At 44.1% G+C, this 17,692-nt stretch overlaps 1 protein-coding gene across 1 annotated transcript in view; it reads left to right on the top strand.

Moving 5' to 3' along the window:
* The window catches only part of LOC122816485 (mitochondrial Rho GTPase 2-like), a gene marked incomplete in the record, with an annotated part of 1,688,264 nt that overhangs the window by 463,712 nt on the left and 1,206,860 nt on the right, over positions 1-17,692 (top strand). The window contains 1 exon segment of the mRNA XM_044089310.1: positions 6,171-6,279. Coding sequence (XP_043945245.1) covers positions 6,171-6,279 — 109 coding nt within the window.

Raw genomic sequence — 17,692 nt, 5'->3', positions numbered from 1 at the left:
TCTTTCTGTAGTCTGTCATCTTAACTGTGAAAGGTAATGACTGCAGGCTTTATTCTCTATCTCTTTTGCTTTTTCTTTATCACACCCTGTTTCTTATAGGTTCATAGGTTCATACTAGGCTATCTGCCCTAGGGCATTTATAAGCCTAGCCAGAGTGTGTTTGGCTTTCGCCACCCATTTTAAATTAATTTTGCTATGCCCTTTTTCGAGGCTCTCTGTCTAACAGTGACACAGAAGTGATACCCGGGGTAAAGCTACGATCTCCCATCCACTCATCAAGATTCCACTTGAAGAAAGTCAATGAGGGACTCTGCCTAACCTGGACTGGGATTTTATTCCAGAGTGAAGGGAGCCTCTGGGTTATGAATCTGTCCCTCCAGCATGTCCTATTTATTTCAGTGCTGAGGTTCAAGTCTCTCGAGCACGTAGCTCGATGGGATTTGGATTTTCTGAGGTGCAGCATGTCCATTAATTTCGGGTTGGACATGGCTTTATACGTCAGGCACAGATCGCCTCTGAGCAGGCGGTATGCCACTGAGTAGAGCTGGAGTTTCTTTAACCGGGCAGCATATGGCATCTGTTTGAGCCCTTTGATCCTCTTGGTGAGGTACTTTTGGGTTCTTTCCAGTTGCTGCAGGTGTCTGGTAAGGTACATCCCAAAAGGGGCATTGTACTCAATTATGGGCCTGATGAGGGATGAGTAAAGAGGCACGATGACCTCCCTGATCTAGATGTGAATCCTTTCATGATTAGGTGGGCTATATAAAATGTTTTTCTAACCACTTTGGCCACGTGGTTGTCAAATGAGAGATTGCTATCAACTTGGGTCCCCAGGTCCCTAATTACTTCTTCCGTACTTAATGGATTACCACCTATGTGGTAATTTGTGGGCACTTTGTTTTTGCCAAAGGGGATGACTGTACACTTTTTGGCGTTTAGCTTGAGGCCATGGCTCTGGCACCAGTTGTCTGTTTCTATGAGGCCCTTTTGGAGGATGCTTGTGTCGGCTGGAGAGTCGATTATGGCACCCAGTTTGCAGTCATCTGCGAACGTAGTCAGCCACAGTCCTTCCGTGTTGGCCTGTATCTCCGAGAAATATATACTGAACAAGAGAGGTCCCAGGACTGAGCCTTGTGGGACGCCACTTGTAACTGGTTTGGAGTCTGACATGGCTCCAGCAATTCTAACCATGTGGGTTCTGTCCTTGAGCCAGTTTGCAACCCATCTAGTGACATATAGGGGTTTATATTTAAGCTGGTGAGCTTATCTGTAATGCCCGAGTGGGGTATTGTATCGAAGGCTTTTGCGAGGGCCAGGTAGGCTGTGTGGACCACCTTTCCCTCGTCAATGGCCTTGGTGACTGTTTCAAAGAAATCGACCAGGTTTAAGAGGCAGGATCTGCCCTTAACAAAGCCGAACTGGGTAGGATCCAGTGTCTGTAGGTCCCCAATATCTTTATTTATGAGGTCCATGATGATCCTTTCCATAGCTTTGCAGACCAAGCTAGTCAGGCTTATGGGGCGATAGTTTCCAGGATCCGTTGAGGCACCACCTTTGTGGAGAGGGACCACTGTTGCTGTACGCCACTCTTTGGGTACATATCCTGTAGTAAGGCTGAGATTGAACAGTAGTTTTATGTTTGGGTTTAGCTCTTCTTGGAGTTCATTTAGGACGCAGGACGCAGCCTGGAACACCGTCTGGTCCCTTTGATGCTGTGTTTTTTGCTTTGGAGAGAGCGGCTCTTACCTGAGCATCTGAGATGTCAGGGGGGCAGCACTCTGCTGGGATAGATATTTGCCCTTTTGGTGGGGAGGGAGAAGTTTGTGCTGAACCTGTCAGCTAGGATGTTGGCAATGTCTGTGGGTTCGGTGTATTTTTTGTCATTTTGGACTAATTCTGAGCATATCTGGGAATTCCCACCCAGGTTCCTAACATAACTAAAGAAAGCTTTGTGATTATCCTTCTTGTCCTGTGCAATTTTTCTCTCAAAGCTGGCCTTAGACGATTTTATGAGTGCCCGTAGTTTTTTGCTAATACTGATCAGAGATGCCTTCCCTTTTTGGGAGTTTGCTCTATCATGTAGTAGCTTCCTCCTTCTATTGTATAGTGTGTTTATGGCTGGGGTCCACCAGACAGGACATCTGCCTTTGGAGGATTGGGTCTTGGTTTTATTTGGGATTGCATGATCCATGCATTCCTGAAGGTGTTCATAGAATGCGTTTATAAAGGATTCTGCGGTCTGGGCCGTATTTTCCACAGGCCCGGGGGCTTTGAAGGATTCCACCTCAGTTTTGAGGAGTGTGAAATTTGCTTTAGAGAAGTTTTTCACTGTGGTTTTCTGGTCAGGGGGTGGGGTCGGGATGTGAATATCCAGTGAGATTAGTTTATGGTCTGATCTTACCAGTGAGGGATACACTTCTGGTCTGGAGCATAGAGTCCCCATGTTGGTGATGATCAGGTCCAGTATGTTTTCCCCTCTTGTGGGAGTGGTAACAAGTTGTTCCATAGCATTTGAGTTTATAAATTCTAGGAACCTTTGGGCTAGGGTGTTTGAGCTAGAGTAATGCTCCCAGTCTATGTTTGGGTAGTTGAAGTCGCCCAATATAATGGTGTTTGGAGAGACCTTAATATTTTCCAGTGTTCTCAGGAAGGCCGAGTGGGGTTCTTGGGTTTGGGAGGGTGGTCTGTAGCAGGCTATAAACTGGAAGGCAACTTTACCCACTGTTAGTTGCACATGGATAGTCTCTGATGCTTCGTGCTGTGCCACCAACCTGGAGGTGTGGGTATCTTTGACGAATATTGATACTCCCTCTCCTTTTGTGGTTTGGTCCAAGTTTTGGGGCCGAAAAGCATGGTATGAGGTATAACCTAGTAGTGCTGGGGTGCTCTCGGGAGCCTTGAACCAGGTTTCTGTTACTGCACAGATATCGATGCTCTCCATGCTAAGGAGAGTTTCGAGTGCGTGCATCTTGAGGTTTAGACTTCTGGCGTTGAGTAGCATTACTCTTAGTTTCTTATCCCTTGTGGTACCTATGGAGGTGGGTTTGTCTTTTGAGCCTTGCCTAAAAAAGGCACTATGGGGGTAGCAAGAGCCTTTGCCAATATCCGAAAGCCCAGGGTGACAGGTGCAAGCCGTCCCTAGTGAAGCATCGTGGCTTGTCGAGCATGTCATCCCAGGCTGACAGGCATTGGATCCCCTTTGAATGACACCAATACTTAAGCCAGTTGTTGAAATTGATCATCTTGTCTTCATATTGTGGCATTATTCTTGGTGAGGGTAAGATGCTACTCAAGGTCAGGGTCATACCGGCCTGGGCTACATGCTCAGAGAGCTCCTCTATGTCTCTTTTCATGTAGTCCAGGGAGGTACGTCTCAGGTCATTCACACCAGCATGGACAATGACTGAGTCATATTTGTACTTGCCTTGGTGTTACCTGAGTGCTTGTGTTATGTGGCAGATCCTAGCGCCTGACAGGCAGCTCACCGTGACCTTCTCCTTGTTCAGCCTGGCGAGCGGGACGTCAGTGTGCCTGACGATAGAGTCACCTATTACAAGTGTATCAGGTGTGTTGTTTAGCCTTAAGGGCTGTGACTGTTTGGCACACTGGCTTTGTGAGCTGTGTGTTGCACGTGTTTTGTTTTGGGGTAGCGGTTGCTTGGGTGTCTGCTTTGGAGGTCTCTGCTGCTTAGGCAGATTTTTATTTAGAGCCTCCGAGTATGTTTTTGTGTGTTTATGTGTTTGGTTTGCTGTCGTGGTAGGTCTATGTGAGACTGGAATTGTAGTGAGTGTGGTTTCCTTCTCCTCCTGGCTGGTTACGCCATTACTTAGTTGAGAGAGCTTAGCCTCCAGTTTGGCTATATGGTTGCATCTCTCACATGTGTTGGAATTTGTTGGGAGGAGGAGAGGGTTGTCTGTGTACATGAGGCAGTTGTAACATTGCCTCAAGATTCCCAGATTCACCAGCCGGACCGGAGAGGAGATTGACAACTGACCTTTGGACATGCTAGAATAGTATTGGGAATTCCTTTATAATTGAAAAAAAGGGCCAATGGGGAACAAGGTACTCAAGGGGAGTTAGTGAGGGTGTAGTGCTTTTAATTTTTTAGTGCTGACTTGTATAATTGCTTTAATGAGCAAGTGCCAGGTAACTTAAATGCAATGTGTTGCAGGTAACTTAAATGCAAAAACAACAAACAGTAACTTTCTTTCAAGTGAAACAAGGAAATAAGTACAGTAAGCAATGCAGATATCACTAGGGATCCGCAGAAGCGCTGAAAAGCCGCGTTTTAGGTGGAATTAGCGTTTCAGGGAAATAACAAACAAACAATAAGCATACAAACAAAGCTAGATTCAGCAGGCCTGGATCTAGTCTATGCTACAGCAAACAAGGTGTACCAATTTCAGTAAGAAACAGTTCAAATATGCAGGCACTATAAGCCTTTAACCAGAAATTCCCAGCTCAGAAGGGCAGAGTCCAGCCTCTCCTCCCACAAGAGTGCAGACCACGAACCTTCTTAATTTAAAATAACTGGCCTGAAGCCCAAGTGCTTAAACCAGAACTAATACACTTTTAGAATAACAGGCACTGAGCCCTCAATCAGCAGTTCCCAACTTAGAAGGATGTAAGCTATCTGTCCTGCCACCACAGTGCAGGCCACAAACATTCCTAATGTAAAACAACTGGTCTGAAGCCCAAGTGCTTAATCCAAAAGACTTAGAATGATAGCTACACTTTAATCAAGTTACTACCAAGCAGTAATAAATACAATTGAATACTTTAAAGAATGCCTGGATTAGTGCTCAAGTTATACAAACAAAGCTAGATTCAGCAAGCCTGGATCTAGTCTATGCTACAGCAAACAAGGTGTACCAATTTCAGTAAGAAGCAGTTCAAATATGCAGGCACTATAAGCCTTTAACCAGAAATTCCCAGCTCAGAAGGGCAGAGTCCAGCCTCTCCTCCCACAAGAGTGCAGACCACAAACCCTCTTAATGTAAAATAACTGGCCTGAAGCCCAAGTGCTTAAACCAGAATTAATACACTTTTAGAATAACAGACACTGAGCCCTCATTCAGCAGTTCCCAACTTAGAAGGATGTAAGCTACCTGTTCTGCCACTACAGTGCAGACCACAAACCTTCTTAATGTAAAACAACTGGTCTGAAGCCCATGTGCTTAAACTGAAAGGCTTAGAATGAGTTACACCAAGCAGTAATAAATATAATTGTGTACTTTTAAGATGACGCAAAAGCAAAATAAAGTAGGAAGAAACACAAATACAGTAAAAGCAGATACATTTTTTTTTTTTTTTTTTTTTGAGTGAGCATATGAGATGGGCCCAGGAGGAGTATCCAAGTGCAAATTTACAAGAGGGGCTGGCAGTTTCAAAGCCACCAAGATTAACACCAAAACAAAAACATGGAGGGTGGATGGGGACCTACTGAAAAAACAGTCACAACTTCCAGCTAGATATTGCTCAATGCAAGACAAACAAATTAATTTAAATCGTGTATTATTTGAAAAAAGTGCAGATAAAAATTTACTTAACTTCACTTATGCGTTCAGTTGATTGCATGCAGGTCTTAGCTGGCCAAAGCTCACAGTTTAATCAGAAAATAATTCACTGTGCCACTTGTATAAGACAGAAACTGAATAACAATGAAGTAAACTAACCCCCACTTATCACTGGCTATGCAGGTTTTTTAACAAGCCTTAACTGAAAAAACAGAGTCACAACTTCCAGCTAGATATTGTTCAATGCAACGCAAACAAATTAATTTAAATTGTGTATTATTTGAAAAAAGTGCAGATAAAAATATACTTAACTTCACTTATGCATTCAGTTGATTGCATGCAGGTCTTAGCTGGCCAAAGCTAACCTAAAGTTCATAGTGAGCATGCATGTGTAAATTTTTTATTTCCATTGCACAATCTACTTTCATATGTAAAACAGTGTTTGCTTAATTTATGAAATGCTGGTGAGTATGTTGATTAAAAATTTCTGTGACTAATTAGTAACAGTTTAAAGGTTAAGAAGTATCTACATAGTTTGACTTTGCTTCTTTGGGTGAAAAAATATTTTAAGACGTGTTAGCTGAGGAACCCTTAATATTCATGCATGAATGAAATGCCAAATGGAAAAAAATAAATTCTGTTTGTTTTTTAAAGAATTCCCATCATCCTTGTGGGTAATAAATCAGATCTGCAGATGGGGAGTTCCATGGAGATCATTCTTCCACTTATGAACCAGTTTTCTGAGATCGAAACATGTGTAGAGGTGAGTGAATCAGTGAAACAAATTGTTAAGGCTTTACCGACAGTTGGAAGACTTCACCTAAGGAAAAAGCATGGTTAAACATTACCTAGTTAATCAAGAGCTGGATTTCATAAATTACGTTTGTGTCCATGGGCTTCTAGATTTTATCTATTGTTTTTGTGCATGTGTAGTGAAACTGTTGCATTATAACTTGGTACTGTGCAGATTTGATCATTTTGCCCTATATGAAGTACACATTTTATCATTCTGTTGTACATCTAAAAGATGCTTCTGTTTTCTGTTAAGATTCTGTTGCACAGAGTAACTCTGAGTAAGGGCCCTTGAGCTAAAGTATAGACTTTGAAGGATGTTTACCTAGTACACCCATTTTTGTTGTCGTGGTTTAAGCAGTTTGTCTTTGTTGTGGTTTAAGCAGTTTGTCTTTGTTAGCTCGTAGTTCACTGTGTCACCCCAACACATGTACAGATAGTTGCATGACCTTCATCAGTGCATTCTCAGATTCATGCACTGTTGAGCTATTTTGATGGCATGGGAGAAAAGATTCTGCTTGCACCACTTGCTGATAACCGAACTTTGCTAGGTGACCTCTGGTGTGGAGCCAGCAGACTGGACAGGCAGAAGCCTGCTCCCCACTCTATTTTTGGGGGATGAGGGGCAGAAAGTTTTATGATCCCTGGTGGACATTAAGATATTGTTGACTGGTCCCATATTGGGATTGGCGACTGTATTTGCTGAGTGCTTGTTTGTTTATGCTGGCTCATGCAACTGCAGTCAGATGCATTGCAAACTTCTCATTTTGGGTGAGTAACCAGAGAGCATGTCAGCAACAGAAGCCATGCCTTTTCACAGTGTATTTAGCCATGGCCCTGTCCGCCATTTTTGTATGTGGGATTAATGAATTAATAGGCATTATGTGTTTCTGAGAGTGTTGCAGTGTCTGTGCAGTGCAGATCACCAAAATGTCCTTCCATGTCACTGTTGCAGTATTCATAACCAAAGGGGATCTACTGACAAGAATAGCCCAACGTCCAGCCAGCATACCATTACCTTTAGTACTTACATGAGCTGCATGTCACATGTACACTTTCCACACAAGATGTACATAACGGTGAAATTCAGACGCATGCAGAACATCTTTGCCACCAGTCCACGCACCAAAGAATGCCTTTCTGAACACCCTACTGTTGTGCTGGTTACCAAACCTCATTTCAAATAAGTGCCACATTGAGATTTTTTCTTAGCTTTCTTTTATATTTAGTGCTTTTGGATTTATGTCATCCAGAAAAGGAAAATGTCAGTGTGGGGGGCAGATTCCCTATAAAGACCATCACGACTAGTGTTTTTTCTGTTTGGATGCATCCCATGACCATACGCAGTGTTCTATCTGCCATGCTTTTGTCCTCAAGACCCTACTTAGTCTTCTCTTTATCTATATACCTCAAAAACTAGCATCTTAAGCTGTTGATTCAAAGTGCTGTGGTGGAATCTTCCTGTCTTGAGGGTCAGCTGTCTGTCAAGAAAAAGGCCAAAAAACGTAGGTCTGATATGGCTGCTGTCCATCCATCCTCGGACATCCCTCTTGAGACTAGCGAAAGTCTAGAGAATCATCCAATGATTGCCTTGTGTTCCTTTGCTGCGACCCTGTCAGGGGTTGGCATAGATCCTAATTTTTGTCCTTGGAAGGTTTACAAACGTCTGCTCCTGATGTTGAGGGAGAGTCCCTCCTTAGCAGATTATATCCGAGGAACCAAGGGGGATTCCACAGATCTTAGTAAGGGAGGAGATTCCTATGAAGATTATTGAATGTCTCCAGGGGTCTGACCCACTGAGGGTATTTCATGCGGAAAACTAAGCACATTTCCCCTGTTGTAAAGGATCCCCAGCTTGAAGGGCTGGATTGTACTCTGGTTATTTAATGCTTTAATGGCTTTAAAGCCTTCACAAAGGGTGTCTGTGCTTGCACCTCCCTGGTCTTCCACTCTTAAAAGACCAGGGAACTAGATTCTTCATATGAGGATCTGGATTCTGGGGAAGAGTCCTTGGCTTACTCTTCTCATATTCCTTCCCCTTTGGACTATGGTTCAGAGGAAGAGAATTCTGTTAGTCCAGATTCTCCTTTGAAGGAACTCTCCTTTGGGGATACTGTTGCCACATCATGGAGTTCTTTAAGTGGGATTGTTTTCAAGTCTCTGACATTCAGAAAAGGTATTATAAACTTCTCCAAATGGAGTCTCCTAAGCCGTCTGATTTACTCCTGATGTTCATCATGTGACACTGCTGCAGTCATTACACTTGGGTTATCCTGCCGTCAGGCGGTTCCCCAGTCGGCCTGAGTTCCAAAGTCTTGGTCCGGCATCAGTTGCTGTCGCTTCTTCCCTGACATCAGAGCGCCAGGGGGATATAAGATGCAGCCGACATCATTTTCTCCAGTCTTTCTTGCCGCGCAGTGCCCGAAGCAGAAGCAGTTTGCAAGTGCCAGTCGGCCGACTCCTGAGATTTTCATACCGAACCCACAACCGAAGTCTTCTAAAAAGCTAAGTACCCCGTTGGGGAAACTTTTTCTTGCCTCAAACCGATGTCAGTAAAAGTTAATAATTGTATTTATTGTGGGAAGCAAATACCTCATAAGGATTTCCACTCCTACTGTATCCCATGCCTAGGCCCAGACCACGACGTCACTGGTTGTCGGTTTTGTGCTAGGTTTAAGAAGCGCACTATTAAACGTCAGTTTGATTTTGCCAGACATTATTTTGGCAGAAAATGTAATTACACTATACCTTTGGAACTTCCGACGACCGTAATTCATAAAAAGTGCAAGGACAAGGACAGGCATCCGAGGCCCAAGACTGACGACGAGGCCTCTTCTAGGCCAGTCGCCGGTTCTCCGGTTTTCAGCGAGGCGCATACGCAGCCCCTGACGACCGCTTCAATAGAACCACAGACCGCCTCCGACTCCCACGTGGAGCTGGCTGGGCCTTCGGACGCTCCTGCAATTCAAATTACCGAGCTTAATCCTACAGAGGGAACCGAAGTAGCTGAACAATCCACAGCTTCAGAGGGTGTTTTCAGACCTACCCAGTTAACAATTAAACCCTCTGTTAAGTCTAAGCCTCCCATAAAAGCAAAGAAACATACACAGCAATCTTCAGGGCAGGCTTCCATGCCTAAGAAGCAAATGCTAAAAATGGCCGAAGACCTAATCACCCTGATCAGAGGGTCCCAACCCCCTCCAGATAAAAGGCCCAGACAAGAAGCAGCTATGAATCTTCAGACCAGGTGTCCATTTCCTCTGACTCATCCTCGGACCTAGGGTATTGCTTACCCCCTTATGAGGATTCTGATGCTGAGGAATCCATTCCATCAGCCTTTCCGCCTGAGGATTACTCCTTTGGGGAGACCTTACATACCATGAGGGAGCATTTCCACTGGGAAGGCCAGGATTACTCAGAATCCAAGAAAAGGCTCAGAGACTTCCTTTTATTGCCTCAACACAGACCCCTTGCTATTCCGCCAGTGTTAGATATTGTGGATGATGTATACACTGAATCCAGCTTAAACCCTGATTCCTTACCAGCAGCCCCAGTTAAGCCAGGTAGATATTACAGAGTCCCTGACTCTCACAAATGTCTATACAAAAGCCCTGTTGCTGACCCTGAAACTATTTTGCAGGGACCCAAAGGGATTAAGACCTCATCAGCTAAAAACCCAGTCCCCTCTGACAGAGATTCTAGAGCATTAGACAGATGGGGCAAGAAAGTTTATACATCTGCAACTTTAGCCATGAGACCCTTAAATTGCCAGTTTCACATGCTAAAATATCAGCAATTTTTAATGTCTCAGTTGAAACAAAAGATGCTTCCAGATTCAGATCCTCCTAATTTGAAAGAAATGCAGGATTTATTGCATGCAACTGAACAAGTGGGAAAACATACTTTGCAATGTGGTTTTGATTCCTTAGAGGCCTCCTGTAGAGCAGCAGTTACAGGCTCTGTCATTAGAAGGCATGCTTGGTTAAAAGAACATACGTTACCAGATCATGTTAAGGCCAAATTACTGGATGCACCTTTGCAACGGGATGTGTTGTTTGGAGTTAAGGCAGAGGAGGTATTAAAAAAGATGGAAGATAAGGCAAAATCTATGCAAGCGGTCAAAGATTTCTTACAGGTTCAACCTCCTCGTTTCAGCAGAAATTGGCCAACAAAAAATTGGTCCTTTCCAGTCACAGACAGACCTCAAAGGGGCAGATATAGATGTCCAAGAGGTAGAGGTCAGACACAAGGCCCTTACAGACCTCGACAATCGGGTGCACCAGGCCAGAAAGAAGGGGAAGACAGTCCTCAACCTTATAAAAAACAGTCTCAATGACTTCCCACTACAGCTGCCAAACAGCTCCCTCTTGGCAGCCCCCTTAGGAGGAAAACTGGCTCTTTTCTATCACAATTGGCATTGCATCACCAAAGACAAATGGGTTCTCAACATCATATCTCAAGGTTACAGGTTCCACTTCCACACTCTTCCAAGGTTAAAAGAAATGCCAAATCTGCCACCAAATCAATGGGCAGAGGCTCAAAAACAAATTACAGCACTCATGGACATGAGAGCTATTCAAAAGGTACCACCACAAGAGCAAGGACAAGGATTTTACTCGACTCTTTCTGGTTCCCAGAAAGAACAAAGCCTGGAGACCCATTCTAGACCTTTCTTCTCTTAACACTTACCTGGGTATTCCGAAATTCAAAATGTTGACACTACAGCAGCTTCTTCCCATGCTGGGCAAGAAAGCTTGGCTCGTGACTTTGGACCTCAAAGAGGCATACCTGCATGTCCCTATCAGACAAAACTGCAGAAGATACCTCAGATTTCTAGCAGGTTCAATGCACTATCAATTCTCTGCACTGCCCTTTGGCTTATCTACTGTGCCCAGGGTCTTCACAAAGTGCCTGGCACCAGTAATTGCATTTTGTAGGCAAAAAGGAATTCAAATTTACCCATACCTGGATGACTGCCTAATCCAAGCAGAGAGCAAGGACATTCTATAAAGCATCTGGTGTACGTGCAAAAGTTATTAAGTTGCCTGGGGTACACAGTAAACTAAAAGAAATCAAAACTAGTGCCCTCATAACAGATAATATTCCTGGGTGCCAGCTTAAACACAACGGCCCAGATGGCTTATCTCACGCCAGACAAGCAAGGACAACTGACTCAGTATTTTCATTTAATGGCAGCAAAGACCCAACTCCCTGCAAGAAAATTTCTGCAGGCCTTGGGCTACATGGCATCTTGCATACTACTAATTCCATATGCCAGACTGCATATGAGGAAACTACAATGGTACCTAAAGAGTGTATGGTCTCAACACTGTCAAAATTTGGGAACAGTTATACCACTAATTCCTTGCCTACAACACGAGTTTCAATGGTGGGCTCAAGTTTGTCACCTCAACAAGGGACAGTCTTTTACTCAACCCACAGCCAGGCAGACACTGACAACAGATGCATCGGATTACGCCTGGGGAGCACACATGGCAGGAAAATGTATTCAGGTTGAGTGGCCCGCAGAACAAAGACATCTCCACACCAGTCAAAAAGAGATGCTACCTGTACAAAATGCAGTTATATCTTTCAAGGACCTGCTACATCCAGGACAACTACTACTAAAGACAGACAACACCACAGTTATGTGGTACATAAACAGGCAAGGGGGCACACACTCCTACCCCCTCTGCGGACAAGCCATGAACTTGTGGAACACAGCTTTAAACTACCAAGTTCATCTGCAGGCACAATTCCTGCCAGGAGAGAAAAACACACTGGCAGACGACTTAAGCAGAAACATCACGTTTCCTCACGAATGGCAATTGAGTCCACAAATATTCAGAATGATAGCACAAAAATGGGGGAAACCAGACATAGATTAGTTTGCAACCCCGATGAACTGCCAACTACAGAAATTCTGCGCAAGGAGCTACCATCCACAAGCATGGAAAGTGGATGCCCTCTCGTTCAGCTGGAAAAAACTACAACTGTACGCTTTCCCGCCATTACCTCTCCTTCCAAAGGTACTCATAAAAGTCAGGCAGGAAGAGCCAAAGATGATCCTGATTGCACCAGACTGGCCACGCGAGCACTGGTACCCAATCTTAAAGAACTTAGCACAAGAACCACCCTGGATTTTGCCTCAAATCCCACAGCTGTTGACACAACACAGCAATCAGATACTTCACAGCCAGCTAAAGACCTTAAATCTAGCTGCATTGAAAATTCCTTAACCAAGCAAGCACTGCCTCTCTCCAAAGCTGTTATGGATGTCATTCTGGAGGCCAGAAGGCCTAGCACCAGGAAAGCCTACTCGAATAAATGGAAGAGACTCTGTGCCTGGAACCAAGCACACAGCCTTGACCCTCTTGTACCAAACATTCCTCAGATACTTCAGTACTTAACTGAGATGCTGGACAAGGGCCTCTGCTTCTCATCCATCAAGATTCATGCCTCAGCCACTTCTGCTCATTACAACACGGATCCACCAATTTTTTCAAATCCTTTGTTCAAACAGTACCTCAGAGGGGCTAAAAACATGAGACCACCCTGTAGAGCACCTACACCAACTTGGGACCTCAACTTTGTTTTGGAAAAATGAACCTTACCTCCTTTTGAGCCAGCTAACACAGCAGATTTAAAATACATCTCTTGGAAGACTGCTCTGCTACTGGCAATAACATCAGCACGAAGAGTTTCAGAATTACAGGCACTAATGGCAGTGGAACCGTTCCTCATCTTCCACCAGGACAGGGTGTCCTTAAGAACTAACCCTACGTTTATGCCAAAGGTAGTATCAAGTGTGGCTCTAAATCAAGCTATTCACTTGCCAACTTTTTATCCAAAACCACAGAACAAAGGGGAGAGACTACTACATTCCTTGGACATTCACAGACAGTTACGCTTCTACTTGGACAAAACCAAAGCTTTCAGAAAATCTGAGCAATTATTGGTAGCATACGCTGCAGGATCACAGGGAAAAGCCATTTCAAAGCAGATTATTTCAAAATGGATAGCTCACTGTATATGTTTTTGCTATACCAGCCATGGGAAACCTGTACCTTGCAGCATTAGATCTCACTCCACCAGGGCAACAGCCACTTCAACTGCCTACCTCAGTATAGTGCCTACCAAGGATATTTTAGAAGCAGCAACATGGAGTTCTATCCATACCTTCACCAAACATTACCATTTGCCTTTATATTCCAAATCCAGAGCTGGCTTTGCCACTGCTGTGCTGCAGGGCCTTATAGCCACCCCTAATGCCTTATAGATCCATCCTCCCTACCTCCGCTTTGGGATTCCACCCAAGTGTAATGACTGCAGCAGTGTCACACGATGAACCTAGTACAGTTTTGTACCTACCATAAATGTATATGTTCGAGTGTAGACACTGCTGCAGTCCAGGTTACCCTCCCTCCTTCCCCTCTTACTTTCTGGTACGTACCAAGCTCTTATGCCCTTATTTCCTAAAGGGAGTATTTGCTGGTAATTAAAAATGGTTGTTTGCTTTTCTATTATATATTTTACTAGCAATTTGCAAGGCCTACCTATTTGGGGGCACCTGACATCTGGGGCAAGAAAAACTGAAGAAAATGGTGTCGGCTGCATCTTATATCCCCCTGGCGCACTGACGTCAGGGAAGAAGCGACAGCAACACTGATGCCGGACCAAGATTTTGGAACTCAGGCCGACTGGGGAACCGCCTGACGGCAGGATAACCCAAGTGTAATGACTGCAGCAGTGTCTACACTCGAACATCTACATTTATGGTAGGTACAAAACTGTAGTTTTTGGCTGCCCTCCTGGATACCTTTTCAACTGCTTCAGTGCCCCTGATTCTCAGCCCCCAACACCCAAGAAACATGATAGATTTTACAAAGTGCCTGACAAATGTAAATTTCTTTATAAATGTCCTTCTGCTGATCCTTCTTTAATGTCTGTTTCTTCTGACAAACCCTGCAAGCTGTTGCTCTCTGCCAAGTTTCTCCCTTCAGACAAGGACAGTAGGGTTGTGGAGAGGCTGGGTAAAAGGGTTTATACTGCTGCCACTTTATCCTTTAGGGCCATCAACTGCCAGACTCACATGAACAAGTATGTTTTGGCCCTCCTTTCTCAGGTTTCCAAAGTGGTTTCTGACCTTCCTCACTATGAGGGGAAGGCTTCTACCCTTTCCCTGTTGGGCTGTACCTCTCGAGTTGCTTGCCACTCTTATCAAATGCAGCTGCGATGTAGTTGATGCCTCCTCCAGGGCTGTGGCCTTTTGTTCAGTTATGAGTCTTAAGTTTTGGCTTTGTTTTCAGGCTTTACCTGATTACATTAAAGCCAAATTGTTGGATGCTGCTTTGGATATTAAAAATCTTTTTGGTGCTGCCGCCATCAAATTTTTCATGTCTCTTCCAAATAAGGGAAAAGCCTTGCAGGACTTGAAACATATTTTTCGACCTCCTATTCCTAAGTTTCAGAGGAATTATCCCTCCAAATCTGTTTTTGTTCATAGACAGTCCCTCCCTCCGCCTGAGGGAAAAAGAGTTCTAGATTTATGCCTCATACAAGGTCTACTCAAACCCCTACCTCCCAGAAACCTGATTTTCAGGATAACCCAGGTTCCATTTGACAGTTTGTTTCCCTTTGGCCAGATTCCCTTATCCCTTCATCTTTCCCTGTCTCTTCCAAATTGTCAAGGATTTCAACAGACTCTTAGGTTCTGTCCATCATCTGCCAAGGATCTTTCATGGTTTGGAAATTACTCCCTCTTTATGGACATCCCTCAACCTCTTTGGGAGTAAATTCTTTTTTTTCCGGAGATGTTCAGTTCTCTCTTAGTCCAGGGCACCATTCAGGGTGTACCTCTTACCTAGGTAGGGAGAAGTTTTAGTACAGAATGTTTTGGTAACCAGAAAGGAGGGCACTTGGAGATCAATTTTGGATCTTTCCCATTTCAGCACCTTTCTCAAAATTCCTTCCTTTCTGATGTTGTTTCTTTAGACTTTAATTCCCCTTCTTCTACGCCTGTCCTTTCTGGTCTCAATGGATCTCAAGGATGCCTACCTTCATATCCCCATCCATTCCCTTTTCTGGAAATTTTTACATTACTGTGTTTCTTCCATGCATTTTCAGTTAGCTGTTTTGTCCTTTGGTCTCTGTCATGCCCCAAAGATATTCACCAAATCCCTCGCTCTTGTCATTGCCATTTGCAGGATGAGAGAAGTTCACATCTTTCCCTACCTGGATGATCTGTTCATTCAGGCTTCTTCCCCAGGTGCTCTGCTGCAGGATCTCAAGTTTACCGTTTCTTTTTTGCAGGGTCTAGAGTTCACCATAAACTTCCAGAAATCACCTCTGATGCCTTCTTAGTATCATATTTTCCTCTCTTTAAGGCTTCAGACATTCCCCATGTTAGCATCTGTGCAACCCCCAAGGTCCTCTCTCTCACTGTTTTTTCCAGTCTCTACTTCCTGTGGATTTTGTCATGGTGTCAGGCTCCTCAGTTTCATGGCTTCTGCCATTCCCATGCTCCCTCTGGCCAGTCTCCACACGAAAAAGCATCAGTGGTAACACAAGTCAGTGTGGCTCCACCACTGTCACCCCCTGGACTTCCCGGTACTCTTCCTTCCCTGTCTCAAGCTCGAGCTTCAGTGGTGGATTCTTTAACTTTTTCTCAATCTGGTGCTTCTTTTCCAAGCTCTAGTCCTGACTTAAGAGCTCTTTACAGATGCTTCAGACAGGGATGCCCACCTTTGGCTCTCTCAAGGTTCAGGATCTCTGGCGTCTTCATCAGAGATCACATCACATCAGTGTAAAGGAGATGAGAGGTCTGCTTTTAGCTCTTCAGGCTTTTCATTCCCTCTTTCATCCTGGGTCCTCTCAAAGTTTTCTCCAACAATACCAGAGTTATATAGTATGCCAGTAAGTGGAGGGAGGAGGGGTTTCAAGGGCTTCTCTTCTTTGCAGACTAGCTTTTCAGGTCTTGAGATCCACAGTAGCTATCTTGTATCAAGTGACTCTTCAGGTTGTATACATTTCTTCAGAGCACAATCTAGTGGCAGGCTATTTGAGCAGGTCCAGCACATAAGGTCACGAATGGATGCTTCACAGAGATGTGCTCCTAGACATTGTCCATCAGTGGAGTATTCCTGAGGTAGATCTTTTTGCCTTCATTCTGAACAGACAGCTTCTCTATTCTGTTCCAGAGTCCCAAATCCTCTGGCTTGGAAAGTGGACACCCTGTGTTTTCCTTGGAAATGGATGTTTCTGTACACCGTCCCACCCCTTCCTCTGTTACGAGTCTTAGATCAGGCAGGATTCTCCCAGAGTTTTGCTAGTGACTGCCTTTTGGCCCAGACAGCATTAGTTCCCCCTTCTTTGTGACTTGGTCAGGAGCAGTCACTACAAGTTAATTCACCAGGTGGATCTACTCACACATGACAAGGGGTCTCTTATCCATCCTCACTTGTTCACTCTTCAGCTGGTACTGTGGGTGATAGGGTTTTAATCCCTTTTAGGCACCTCTGTGCTGAGGACATGTGTTGGGCCCTGCAAGAAGCCAGGAAACCCACTGCCAAGAAATCATACATGTCCAAATGGAAAACATTTTCTGTCTGATGCTTCTCTCACCATCAGGATCACCTATTTGTGGAGATTCCTCTGGTTCTTTCTTGTATGATCTGCTTCATGCTGGGTTTAGAATACTCTTCAATTAAAGCTCACCGGTCAGCATTTTCTGCTTATCTGTCCTTGCTTCATTCTCTGCTTGACCTGAAATCTAGAGGCCAATTTCTTAAAGGCATATTTCATATCAGGCCTCTCAGGAAGCCTGTTCCTCCTTCCTGGGACCTCAATTTTGTAAATGAAAAATTGACTCGGGCTCCTTTTGAGCCTTCTTCAGCTTCCTTGCAACATTGTACTGTTCTTCTTTTTGCTGTCACTTCAGCCAAGAGAACGCTGAACTTCAAGCTGTCATGGCTGTTTTTCCTTTCTTAGTTTTCCACAGAGACAGGGTGTCTCTTCGTACTAACCCTTCTTTCATGCCAAAGGTAGTCAATGAGTTGTCCTTTAATCAGTCTATTCATCTTCCTTCCTTTTTTTTCCCCCTTCTACACAGTCTGCAAAGGAGAAGGTTCTTCACACCTTGGATTTGCATAGACAGCTCCGATATGATTTGGATAAAACTAATGTTTTTGACAAATTTAAGTAGGTCTTTCTTTCATTTCATCCCAGTTCTTTCTGTTTGGCAGTTTCTAAGCAAACCATCTCTTCCTGGATTTTAAGGTCATTTCTTTTTGTTATTCTTTACATGATAAATGTCTTTCCTCATGAGTAAAAGCTCATTCTCTCAGGGCTGTTGCCTCCTCTTGTGTTTATTTCAAGGGTCTGAA

Source organism: Protopterus annectens, chromosome 12.part0, assembly GCF_019279795.1.
Source record: "Protopterus annectens isolate FY-2018-M chromosome 12.part0, PAN1.0, whole genome shotgun sequence".
NCBI classification, from domain to species: domain Eukaryota; kingdom Metazoa; phylum Chordata; order Ceratodontiformes; family Protopteridae; genus Protopterus; species Protopterus annectens.
Note: the sequence above shows the minus strand (reverse complement) of the source record. Positions and strands in the feature narration are given on the sequence as shown.